This window comes from Eschscholzia californica, unplaced genomic scaffold (assembly GCF_041429995.1).
Source record: "Eschscholzia californica isolate CP2 unplaced genomic scaffold, dmEscCali1.0.p SCAF_3, whole genome shotgun sequence".
Classification (NCBI taxonomy): domain Eukaryota; kingdom Viridiplantae; phylum Streptophyta; class Magnoliopsida; order Ranunculales; family Papaveraceae; genus Eschscholzia; species Eschscholzia californica.
This window is the reverse complement of record NW_028238420.1, coordinates 63568524-63581848: the sequence shown is the minus strand read 5'-3', so window position 1 is coordinate 63581848 and position 13325 is coordinate 63568524. Positions and strand designations below refer to the sequence as shown.

Sequence of the window (13325 nt, the reverse complement as noted above, 5' to 3'; positions counted from 1 at the left end):
ACAAGTTTATGTTTCAACCAGAAACTTATTTGTAAACGAAATCCCTCTACAAATTTTCCTTTTTTTGTTTTTTTTTGTTTTTGTTGAACTCTTTAAAAACTTTCTTACTCAACAAAAATTTATTCAATCATTTAAAAATCTAAGATCTTTAAATATAACAATAATTAATAATATATCGTAAATAAATCATAAATGTAACATATCCACAAACCGTCTCAACAACAAGAAGGTAAATCTTCAAGAAAAAAAATAAAAAAAAATAAGAAGGTAACTTTGAACGATGGGTTGCCTTTGTCAACTTCAAATTTTGACCAGGCATCTCTGTAAGAAATTCCATTTCAACCAAAGACTACGTAAAAAAAAAAAAAAAATTCAAATATGTAATCAGCATTCTATTAATGAATCAAATATTTAATATGAATTGGACAAATACCAGACTCCAAAAACATGGAAAATTAGGTCGATGCACTTCGGCCATTGCTTACCTCTTTTCTTATGGACTCTCTTATAGTTATCCGATCGAGGCATGAATGGTAACATGGAAATAAATGTCAAATAGCATTAAAAGACTGCAGTTGAAAACGATAGGTTTATCTTCAGACTTCCCCCCTCCCCTGAAACTGAAAAAACAAGGCTAATGTCATAACACATAACAGTATGACAAGTCTGAGTTGTCCGCCACATTGTTTAAATTTATTTTCATGTCTCTATCAATGGAGTAGTAATATTTTGTTACAATAGTTTCTCCTCATCTTAGGATGCACTCGTATTGTCAGTCATTTGTTTACTAAAGTTTAACAAGAAAAATGCTAGAGAACAAGAAAAACTCGACAAAATCTAGACAATATTCTTATGAAGTTTGTCGTAATTCGTGCTTCTAATGATTCTGATCGAGTAAACGCAGATCACGACAAATCACATAGAATTTCTGTTCGATACATGTTTGATTTTTCTTGTTTGCTAGCATTATTCGTAAGACATAGGATATGTTCTTCGAATGGATTTAGTTTGCATCTCAAATATTTATCATATTCTTGAAGTATATTGGAATTTAGATAATTACCCGAGTTGGGTATTAGGGCATTGTAAAACAACTAGCAACATTAAAAACGTCGCAAACTTGTGTCTTAGTTATTTGGTTGTGCAAAAAACAACCATCTAAGGCTACTTACTGATCGAGTTTGTAAAATAGTCTTCTCATTACATAGATATGATTTACCAATTTCTTTTAACATTGTGATTTAAGACTTTAACTTTTTTAAAATTGTGAAATATAACGATAGAATGCATGAAACACGTCGCGTCCTTCTAACTTTTAGCTAAGCTATAAGGCTTGTTTATAAGATGAAGATATCAATCGGTCCTATAGTAGCTAGCTCAATTTCTCGTATAAGCCAAATTCAATAAATTAAAATTTCTCTTCAACTCTCCCTTAGTAATATATTTAGCAAGTAATGCTTTTTAGCATTTTGAGTTTGTTCCTTTGCCTTTATTCCAAAATTTGTTATGGAAAGGCAGAGGAAATTGAGTCATTTTAGTTTGCCTAACATTGCTTTTTAGCAAGAAATTATTGAGCTTCAAAAGCACCAAAAAAATGAAAAATACAATTACACTATGAGATCATCTAAGAAATGTGATTACAGCTAGAAATGGGAGCATAAATCAACCCAAAAGTAAGACAGGCCAAAGCCTATAAAGGAAAAGGCAATTGAGACAAGCAAAGCTTACTTGAATTTAGTGGAAATTTAAAGGAGCTTTTGTGGTGGGTATTGGAAGGTAGAACTCTAAAACTTTTATAACCATACAATTTCTTATATATTTCAAAACTTCATATGCAATCCCATTAAGTATGCTCATTTAGACTACCTAATAAGGCAATAGCAATTCTAGGGTAAATTCTTTTTACATATTATTAGGCATGGTAACAAATTGATATGATTATTCGTCATGAGGTTGCATTTGCATTATAGAGAAAAACACCAACCAGAATAGAACTACATTAACTTGCGGCCTTTTCATTTTTCTATTGTCGCATTAACGTAACCAAACCCTCTAAGATCGGTCACAAACAACAATTTTATAAACAAAATGTCTTGAGGTTGGTTTCTAAGAAAGACAAATTCGAGTTTCTCGTTATTGGAAGAAGACTTGTCCATTCTATAAATTATAAGTATCTTCGACTAGTCTGATTTCAGCCTGGACACCACTATATTTAAAGATAGAAATGTTTGAGAGAAAGGGATGGTAGGTATCATTTGGATTCAAATCTCTTGCCGACCAAAAACAAAAGATGTTATGATCTACTTAAAAAAGTAGATTATGAACTTAGATTTTGGTTTTGTTCATGAATTTCTTTTGTTAGGTAAAGATTTGAAGGAGAGATTTTTACTTACCAAACAAATAAAATTAAAATAAGTCACAATTTCGTTTCTTCTTCTTGACCTTAAGACTCCGCGGTCGTACCACTTGCAAAGGTTGGTGGGGTATTTGGATAGTGGGAATGTCTAAAAAAAAATTAAACCTTGACTTCATATTTTTTAAACCCTTTGGCATCTTGATTAATTTTTTACCTAATTTTCTTTTATATATGAACGACTTTCTTTCAATTGATACCCATCTTGGTGTAGGATCATTGTAAGATATTATTCATAATAAGTACAGGTTCTTTCAGTGCAATGTCGTGGCTGAGAATTTGAGGATCCAATATTAAACTTCAATCAAGACCTTTTGTACGACCATATGAAATCTAAAAGAATTTGTCCAGGCTCTTTATACGACCATATGGAAGCTATTAGGCACGGAGCCATAAATCATTGGAACATGCAATCAATTAGTTGTTAATGCCCATTACATATGTTGTCAACGTGTGTGCATGCTTGTGTGATGGAACGCATGCAAATGTATCATCCTCACTTACTCAAAGACATACGGAGTAGGAAACTGCTTACTTAGAGCATCTCCAATGCAAACCTAAAAAAACTCAAGTTGTTCTATGTGACAAGTCTAAATTGAGAGTCTCTTTCCTAAATCACACTATTGAGATCCTCGCTTTAAAAGACATCTCCAGTGCAACACTCTAGAAGTTAAAAAATTATTTAAGTGTCATTTCTTAGATGAGTAGTTTTGCTTTTAATACTAAGTAGATATCCTCATAACAAATCTCAAATATATAGTTTCTTTATGAGATATCTTAGAATTAAATGTTGTCACATCGTCTTAAGACCAAAATTGAACCTTGCGTTGGAGTTCAAAAAATCATCAAGCTGTTTGAGTTTTTCAATTTGAGACTTGCATAATAGATGCTCTTATATATCTAAGTACCAATCTTTAGTTCCCACTCAATTTATCAATAGCACCCATGTTACTTAGGGTAATTTGAAATCAATATTTGGAATCAGATTTGGATAAAGTAACTTTAGCTCTAAACACAAGAGTAGGACGACATAAACACATCAATACACACCTAGCTAGACTGTCATATGAGTTCTTACACTCAAAACCTTAAGAAATGTTCAAGCAACCAATATCAACTACATGTATATTAAACGTGGGCCGCTATGTGTTGGGGGTCCAGTGTTGGCACACCATCTGCGCTCGCTGAATATATAAAGCAAAACGTCTATTGAAATTTCATATAAATATGTTGCTTAGTATTTTCTTTTGTTGAGTATATGTTGCTTAATATAGGACCACAAAAGACGATCCATGTAGATGAAGGGCTAAATTTTCATTACAAACATGATTACACGAAGAAATTAATATCTTCAACAAAAAGAAACATGAAGAAATTAATAATGAAAAGAAATCCCACAACTAACACGGTGCCTAGAATAAATTAAATCACTCTCTGTACGTATTCGAATTTTTAGGAAAAGAAGGCGTTCAACAATTTGGAATTTGAAAAAAACATCCAAAAAAGTATGACTCGCAGTATTAATCAAACCAATCTTAAGAAGAACCCTCACAGTGGCGTGGCCGAGAATTTGGGGGCCCGGTGCGAAAAAAAAAATTGGGGCCCTTTCTCTGGTTAATTTAGAACGTAATCTTTTTTTAAACATAATACATTTAGTAAATATCACAAATGAACAAAGGTAGATAATTTTTTTTTATCAATATGAATACAAGTTGTGTATTTTTTTCTCTTGAACATTTATATGCAAAAACTGTGCATTGAACCACACACCTATGAAAAAAAATAGAAAAACAAGTATTTAACTTATAACTAGGCTTTAAGTATAACTAAAACTAATTGACTACCTTAACTAATAGTAGTTGTTGTTAGTAATACTTGAAGTTGAAGGTAATTCCTTAACAAAAAAAATACTTCCAAGGTAATAATGAGTTGATAAAATGAACAAAAATTGCCAACTAGGGGATTTGAACATGAGACCTCAAGGATAGTGCATAAGAGGCTAACCAACTAAGCTGCATTACATATTAAGGGGCCCCCTATTTCTCTAACAAAATTTGGTGGTTTGAGGGGGTCCGGTGCGACCGCACCTGTTGCACCCCTCAAACACGCCCCTGAACCCTCGTATTCAAATAGGTAAAGGATTCAATTTTCCTTACTAGTAAGAATCAAATTTTTTTAATCCTTAGATTAATATTATAAATTTTCTTAAAAGAAAGACACACTACATGAAAATGGTGAAGTCATATCATCTAACTGTTGCAGTTTTTGTGCTTGCCTAGTAGTCTTTTTTCCATACTCCAACATGTTATAAATAGGATGCTGGGGTCATTATCCTTTTTCATTTATTATTAAGCATTGATGGTCAAACAAGACAAGAGTGTGAAACTGAAAACCCTAATTTTTTTTTTCAACTTGGTGGAAGGATTTGATTCTCATTTTTCATTTTTTTTTTCTTTTTTTTTTTGTGATGGATAGATAGACATATCTTTATAACCAAGCATTTTATATTTTGTTTTTTGTAAAGATAAGAAGAACCTTTCATCTCTCTCTCTCCCTCTCTCTTTCTATCTTATTACCCTCTCTTTCTATAGATTTAACTTTATCAGATTGAGAGAAGTGATATCTACACTTAAATATGTTTATAAAATTTAAGTAGAATCATAAAAGATTAATAAGGAAATTTGGAGAAAAGAAGAGTGGGGAGAAGTCATTTTTCTTCAAAATCTAGAAAGTCTCCACAAATAGTAATTAGAACTCCACTCCCTCTTAGCTTCCAACCCTTATAAATTCACCATTACCCTTCATTCATTCCTTGATTCAAAATTTGGTTCAACTTCTAAAGCTTCCCCATAATTATAGAGATCAAGGAGAACACAATTGTAAAACTAATGGTGGGTTCCCTCATTCTTTCTTCCTTGTTTCTCTCTCCTCTCTCTCTTTCTACTTTGTTAACTTCTTTTGGTTATGTGATCTTAACTTCTCTTTTAATGTCTTCTAATAGGAAGAAGGTCATCAGCTAGAGAGATGGGAAGGGTATGTAAATTGGAGAAACAAACCAGCCTTAAGAGGTCATCACGGAGGGGTCCTCCCTTCGGTTTTCGTCTTGGGTATGTAAATTTCAACAAATTAAGTTTTTTTTTTTTGTAATTTCTTCAGAAAGAGGGTATCGATTACGATGAGACCTTTATAGGAATGATATTTTCATGATTCCTAATTTTATTTAATTTTGAAATTCAGTTGTGGAAGTGTTAGAGAACTTGGCTTACCTTGCCAATTCAAGCAACCTAGTAATGTACTTGTCACAATTCATGCATCTTTCGCCTGCGAAATCAGCTAACAATGTTACGAACTTCATGGGGACTGCATTCTTACTCGCCCTTCTAGGCGGGTTCTTATCGGATACTGTGCTACCTGCTTATCATATCTACTTGATAAGTGCAGCGATTGAATTCCTGGTACAATTAAGAACTGAGATTTTTTTTTTTATCTTTAATTTCTTGAGAATGAAGTTAAAAGATTATTTCTCAAACTTTTACTAAATTTGACATTCTTTGGTAAATTTTCTTCACTTTGATCAAAGACCAAAGTTCATGAAAAGTTTATAACATTATTTTGTGTTTTCCTAAAAGACTACAGAAAAGACAAACTCATGTCAATCCAACCTATCCTATCAAAAATGATATTGCACTTGCGAAAAATACTTTTTGTCCCAGATATTTTTTTATGAGAGTCAGATTGATCTTAATCAAGTTTTGAATATTTGTAAGGGGTAAGATCTCCATGAAAATAGTAGTCTTATGCGGTTTATGTTTTAGATAACATAAGACTGACTCATGACATATGTTCCAATAGTATTGTTTTTCGTTATATGATTGGTTAAAACTTGTTTTTTTTTTACTTTCCTATTATTCGTCTTTAGCTATCTCAAGACAAGAGCCACATACCATGGGAAATTTACCGCGTAATAAATCTCATTATTGAGCTACCAACGGCTTGGTTAGTTGTGTGAATTCATCTTCGCTAGATATTTCTAGCATAAACATGTTAATGATATGTCGGAAAATGTGTGGAAGAGATGAATTTTGCATAGGTAAGTAGCAAACATTTTGGAACATAATTGCAATGGACAATAAGATAGTAGTATATATGGTGATAGAATGTATTGTCATTTCAATGACAGTGTAAACTTGGTGTAAGAACAGTAAAATGTGGGGCTCACAATTGTACTATCTGAATATTCTTTTATTGGATAGTTCATTCCAGAAGATCAATCTCAACCTCATTTGGTGTCTTGAGAAAAAAAAAATCCCACCCAATTATGCAACATACATAAACTGTACCCACTTTCTTATAAGACACTAATACACCTAAAAAAACCGAAAATTTATCAGAACCAGAACCCGAACCCGAACTCAAGCTATTCTTTGTTACTGTTATTTGTTTGCTCGTGTTTGTTTGGGTTTGTGTCCGTAGTCAGTCTCTATGTTCGGCTTGCGTCTCCTTAACCTGCTGACATTTTCAAAAAATAAAAGTGATATTTCAGTCTTTGGAAGGAATAATTTTTTGACCCTGAAATTATAACATGAATTCAAAAACAGGGTCTTGTGCTACTAACAGTTCAAGCTCACTTACCATCACTAAAGCCACCAAGCTGTGAGCCAGGCAATGCTGCTTCATGCAAAGAAGTGTCTGGTGGAAAAGCTGCACTTCTATTTGGAGGATTATATCTTGTTGCTCTAGGGGTTGGAGGTATAAAAGGGTCATTACCATCACAAGGTGCCGAACAATTTGATAATAGCAGCTCACAAGGAAGGAGACAACGATCGACGTTCTTCAACTACTTTGTCTTCTGTCTCTCTACTGGAGCTCTTATTGCAGTAACACTTGTAGTTTGGGTTGAAGATAATAAAGGATGGGAATGGGGTTTCGGGATCTCTACTGCTACGATATTTTTGTCGATCCCAATCTTTCTTGCTGGTTCTGTTTTATACAGAAATAAGATACCAACTGGAAGCCCACTTACTACCATTGCCAAGGTAAAGTTCATAACTTGCTTCAGATCTCTTCTCTATCTTCTTAACCTGTCGGACTTGATTCAAGTCAGATTTCAGAATATTTGCTTTTTTATTCGACTTGTCATCTGACTCGTTTGAATGGTTGACTCGACCTGATTTTGGGTCCATTTTGAGGTGGACATAAAGTAAGTCTGAATTAAGAGCCCATTGTCTGAAATCTGAAATAACAAGAAATGACTATTATTCCCCTGACAAAAACAAGTCGGACTCGAGCGAGTCAGAATCACAGTAGAAAAAAATAAACACCACCTTTGGTATAATATCTGACTGATGCCATACTTCATTGGGCAGGTTCTGGCAGCGGCGATGTTCAATCACTGTAAGAATCCAAGTAATGCAGTTGCAAGCATGGGCACAAGCCCTAGCTATCCAATTCAATTCAGTAAGAAAGAAGATCAGAAGGCCATAGTCAAAACCAAGCTTCCAATTCAAACTCCAAGTAATAGCCTCAAGTTCCTAAACAGAGCTGTAACAAACGATCCTGCTCATCCAATACTAGAATGCACTTTAGAACAAGTAGAAGAAGTAAAGATAGTTTTCAGTGTCTTTCCGATCTTTGCTTCAACCATCATACTTAACTGTTGTCTAGCACAACTCTCAACTTTCTCAGTTCAACAAGCATCAACCATGAACAGAAAACTCGGCTCCTTGACTGTGCCATCGGCTTCTCTTCCGATTTTCCCTGTAGTTTTCATTATGATCCTTGCACCAATTTACGATCACTTAATCATCCCATTTGCCAGAAAAATCACTAAAACTGAAATGGGTATTTCTCATCTGCAACGAATTGGTATAGGGTTATTAACGTCTATAGCAGCAATGGTGGTAGCAGCTTTAGTTGAAGTGAAACGAAAACGGGTAGCAACCAACTTGGATCTACTCAACTCTAAAGAACCATTACCGATCTCTTTCTTCTGGGTAGCTTTGCAGTATTTGTTTCTAGGATCAGCTGATCTTTTCACCTTGGCTGGATTACTCGAATTCTTCTTCACTGAAGCACCTGCAAGTATGAGATCTTTAGCTACAGCTCTATCATGGGCTTCATTAGCCATGGGATACTACTTAAGTTCAGTAATTGTAACGATAGTTAACAGCATCACAGGAGCTTTTGGGCAATCGAAATGGCTTTCTGGAAGCCACTTGAATCATTATCACCTCGAACGGTTCTACTGGCTACTCTGTGCGTTAAGTGTACTGAATTTCTTGAACTATCTCTTTTGGGCAAATCGATACAAATATAGATCAACAAATCTGAGTATCTGAGAAGTCTGAAGAGAATAGAGATCTATTTGACTAGCTTACCTCCATGAATGGCTGCTTTTAGAGTTGTTCTGCATCCTGTCCACTCTAGAGTGTAGATATACGTGATGATTAGGCAGCCTGTAAGCGATAGAAAAAACCAGCTAAACGATAGGCATATATGTTAATGTTCTTGGTGTTTAACCCTACTTTTATCTTAATGAATTCGCATACAGAAACTCTTCATCTGAATTTCGATTTCTTTCTCTGCAATCTTTTACTCTTATATAAGTTTATTAAGACAATCACAGCAGTAGGATAAGCTGCACCTGAAATTGATTCCTGCAAATATAATTTAGTTTTCAGCAACCAGATCTGATATGATCACATTTTATTTATAACTAGGATTCATAACCTAGCAGTGAGTTCACGATTACTGATAAATATTCAAAACCGATAATATCTTATAATGTCGACTCACATACACAGCTAGAAGTCAAGTGAAAACTGAACATAAAAGTTGCCGATATCAAGTACTCAGACCAGAGAAGAAATTATTACCCATAAACAAAAAACTCTGGGATGCAAATTGTAGCCGATTCTCTTAGATAGATCTCCATCTCCCACCAGCTGCCAGTATCCACGCCAAAGAGATTCAGCCTGCTTATCCGTGCAATTTCACATTAGTGTCTCAAAAACAAACAATCGACTAAAGTTGAACCACTAGAGAAGGATTTCGTGGAGATACTACTGCGAACAAGAAGTATTCTCTAATCTGAATATATAATGACAGGGGACCTGCCAACAGAAGGATATAATCCACCAATATACATCCAGTGCATATAAATTTAATCAAATACTCAAAACGGAAGATAATTGAAAATGATCAAATATTCAAAAGAAAATATAGATAAATACTATAGGCATGAAATTTAATGCTGAGAAAGAAGTCCTTATTTCCAGAGAAGACCTCCTTAAGTGCGGCATACCACCATTTTTTGCCCGAATTAACCAAACTCCACAAACTAAACGTTCTCTTTACATTCTTTCTAATTCTATTATCTGGTTCTCTGTCTAGTATCTACTGCTTGGTTCTCTCTTCAGGATAATGCTAGACATCCACTGTTAATGGCAGAGTTTAAATTTAAAAAGCTGGCAAATGCATATTGTCAGACCTGCAGCTGGAATTTTGCAGTTACAAATACCGACTTTCCACTCCCATTACACTAATTTCTTGCTCAAAGTTTAGAAAAATACCATTAGATCAAACATTGAATCAAAGTTAAGAAAATAAAATTGCATCAAACATCAAATTAACTTCAGAGTCAGTTCGGTATTTGGAGTGGAAATGGCTTTCACGGTCCTTTTACTAGTTCAAAGGCTTGGGTTTCGTTGCATCAAACATCAAAATAATTTCAAAAATAACAAACCTTTGAACTCAAATAAATGACAAGAATATCTGGCATATGATTCAGACCTTGTGAATAGAACAGTAAACACCAGTTTCTCTGAATAGTCTCCTCCAATATAAATCTCCTCCTTTATGTGATACTCAGAACCCCATATAATTCTCAAGGGAAGAAAGCAAAGGACACTAAAGCTTTCCCGTCCACTCTTCCTAAAACACTTGGAACTTTGAATTTGAGTAGAAACTTCGCACTTGTTTCTCCATCTTCAATCTGGTTTTACATGGGATCACCTGCGACTCTGCGAGTACAACTTAAAAACCACCGAAGTTTCACTCTCAACTTTTTATTGAAACCATTCTCATACTTTTCCACATATTGCTCCCGAGTTTTTTTAATAACGTGTCCATCAAAGAAAGCATGCACTCCCTCACTTCGCTAAGTGCTAGACATTCCCGCCCAAATGTGGTCTCTACATCACATGGAACCCAACGATGACTCTCCATATAAAAGCCACTCAACCAATCATTATTATGCAATTCAAACTTTTCCATTTTTCATATCATTCACCTTCAAATTCAGCTGGACCTTTCGTGTCATTAACAAGAATTTCCAAAGCAGATGTTGTGGAGTGATGATGAGCGTAAATAGCTTACTTTTCAAGCAATTCCTTCACGACATGCCATAGACACCACCTGTGTCTTGTTTTAGGAACATGATCCTGATCAGTAATTTTACCTTGTCGAGAAACATGATCCATACATTCAAGCCGTGCCCTAAATAACCAAATGAATGAGCAAATATCCTCACTTGAAATCAAACCACAGCCTCAAAGTCGATCGATTATGGTGATTAACACCAACAAAAGAGACAAACGGCGCCTCATACTTGTTTCTGATATATGTAGTGTCAAATGGGATAGCATCACCAAATTCCTTATACGCTTTTCGGCTCCTCCAGTCAGGCCAAAAAACATTCATTAACCTATCCTCGTAATGAAAATCAAATTTACAAAAAAAACCCATGTTTTGTTGAAGCATTTTCAAGATGTATCGTTGTATTGCGACAACATCTCTTTGGCCTAATCTTGATTTTCTTGTTTCATTGATGTAATTTCTTCCCCAAAATGGTGGATTTTCATATTCTCCTGCTCCAATGGATAATCCCTATCAATTCCTTCCGGGACGAGTTCCTAGTTTAAGAATACACTGTCAACTTAACCATTGTACTGATTGTTAAATGAGTTTATGTTACCCACATTATTATTAACACCAAAAATTAAACAGCTAAACCTAAATACCTAATTGATTACTCATAACATTCAACAGTAGAACAAATACCAACTATAAATAGCTACAGCCCTTTCCTTTTTTTTTTCTTGATAAACCCTAATTCAGAAAAATAAAAACATAAACTTTAAGAAACTCCCTATCTTCAAAATTTCAGACCCATTTCATCAAAAATCAAAGAAAGATAAAATTAGGTTTCAAACATATTTCATACAAAATTGCACATAGTAACCAAAAAAAGGGAGATAGTTTTCACCTTCTTTGATAATTTTATCATCAACACATGCTGAATTCTAGTCCATAACCCTTAACTTAGAAAATTTGTTCTTCCCTGTTTCCGAATCGAGAATCTCAACCTCACTGTTTCATAATCGTCGGAAACTGAGTTCATCGTCGTGTGATTTCCTACGCCGTCGTCATCTCCGTTGGTTGGTCGGTCCACAGTGAAGAATCTGTCGGAGAATCTTTACGCTTTACTCAGAAATTTCAAACTTGCAATCGGGCTGGGTCCGTCCTGTGGCCGTCCTAGTTCGGGTTTACACAATCCCAAACTAGGTCATGTTCCGGAATGACGTGGGAATGGAATATCACATTCTAAATCATTGTTTGGCTTAGAGCAACTCCCAATTTTGGGAGCCCCTGAATTTTGGGAGCCCCGGGGCTTAGAGCAACTCCAACGTTGGGCTCCCAAGAGGGGCTCCCAAATCCAAAATATGCACATGTGTGGTGTATGTGTGTGAGGGTTGTGTTTTAAATTTTGGCTCTAATATATTAAATTTCAAATTTTTAAAAAAATGGGGGGGGGGAATTTGAATTTCAAATTTTAAAATTTTGGGGGGAATTTGAATTTCGAATTTTCTAAAAAATTTGGGGGGAATTTGAATTTCGATTTTTTTTACTTTTTGTTCACCTATAAATACAATCACTTATCCATTAAGTTTTCTACATCTTGTTTCTATATTCTCTACATTTTCCTTCTACATTCTTTCCATCTTCTCTCTCCCTTCAATGGATGATAATTTTGAGTTAACAAATATGATCATTCAACAAGAGTTAGAAGATAGGGAAGAAGATGAATTTTTATTTGGATTGTATCTATCAGAGTTACAGGAAAGGGAAAGGGATCAACGACCACGTTCCCGTCATGTTGGTTCTGTTCCGGGTCATCGTACGATAAATCGTAACAGGAAAGATGGTCATGAACGACTGATGCGTGACTATTTTGTTGAGAATCCAATTTATGATGCTGCTACATTCCGAAATCGATATCGCATGAGTCGTGATTTATTTCTTCACATCCTCAATACGTTGGTTGCTCATAATCACTATTTTGCACAAGAGGCAGACGCCTTCGGCAAAATGGGTTTATCGCCACATCAAAAGATAACTGCGGCTATGAGAATGCTTGCTTATGCGACACCAGCAGATGCAATTGACGAATACCTTCGACTTGGAAAGACGACTACAATCGATTCACTACGACAATTTGTATCAACGATCGTCAATGTGTTTGGTCCTCGTTACTTAAGGTCTCCTAATGAATCTGATATTTGTAGGCTTTTAACACTTGGTGAAAAACAAGGATTTCCTGGAATGCTCGGTAGTATAGATTGTATGCATTGGCGATGGAAAAATTGTCCGACCTCATGGCACGGACAGTATACTGGCCATTGCCATAATCCAACAGTCATACTAGAAGCTGTTGCATCGTCGGATCTTTGGATTTGGCATGCATTTTTTGGGTTGCCTGGATCATTGAATGACATCAATGTGTTGGAGCGTTCTCCTGTGTTCGATGCAATTGCCACAGGTAAGGCTCCAACTGTTAATTTTGAGATTAATGGTAAGCATTATGATACGGGTTATTATCTCGCTGATGGGATATATCCACAATGGGGTTGTT

The 13325-nt window shown here is 35.1% G+C and overlaps 1 protein-coding gene and 1 long non-coding RNA gene across 3 annotated transcripts; one reads left to right on the top strand and one right to left on the bottom strand.

The window, feature by feature from the left end:
- Positions 1-4636: 4636 nt before the first annotated feature.
- Positions 4637-8979, top strand: NRT1:2 (nitrate transporter 1:2). Its single transcript, XM_086665959.1, has 5 exons — positions 4637-5304; positions 5415-5520; positions 5651-5868; positions 7012-7449; positions 7780-8979. The coding sequence occupies exons 1-5, from the start codon at positions 5302-5304 to the stop codon at positions 8749-8751; spliced, it is 1737 nt and encodes a 578-aa protein (XP_086522085.1). The 5' UTR covers positions 4637-5301; the 3' UTR covers positions 8752-8979.
- Positions 6635-12032, bottom strand: LOC147553170 (uncharacterized). 2 transcript variants are annotated; one of them, XR_015236926.1, is made up of 9 exons: positions 11679-12032; positions 10205-11325; positions 9289-9387; positions 8962-9069; positions 8791-8868; positions 8390-8488; positions 7738-8265; positions 7046-7646; positions 6635-6922 (listed from the first exon to the last, which is right to left on the bottom strand). It is a non-coding gene; the product is annotated as an uncharacterized LOC147553170 (long non-coding RNA). The 2 variants fall into 2 exon arrangements; XR_015236927.1 differs by lacking the exon at positions 8962-9069 and having other exon boundaries at positions 11679-12025.
- Between the last annotated feature and the right edge of the window lie 1293 nt (positions 12033-13325).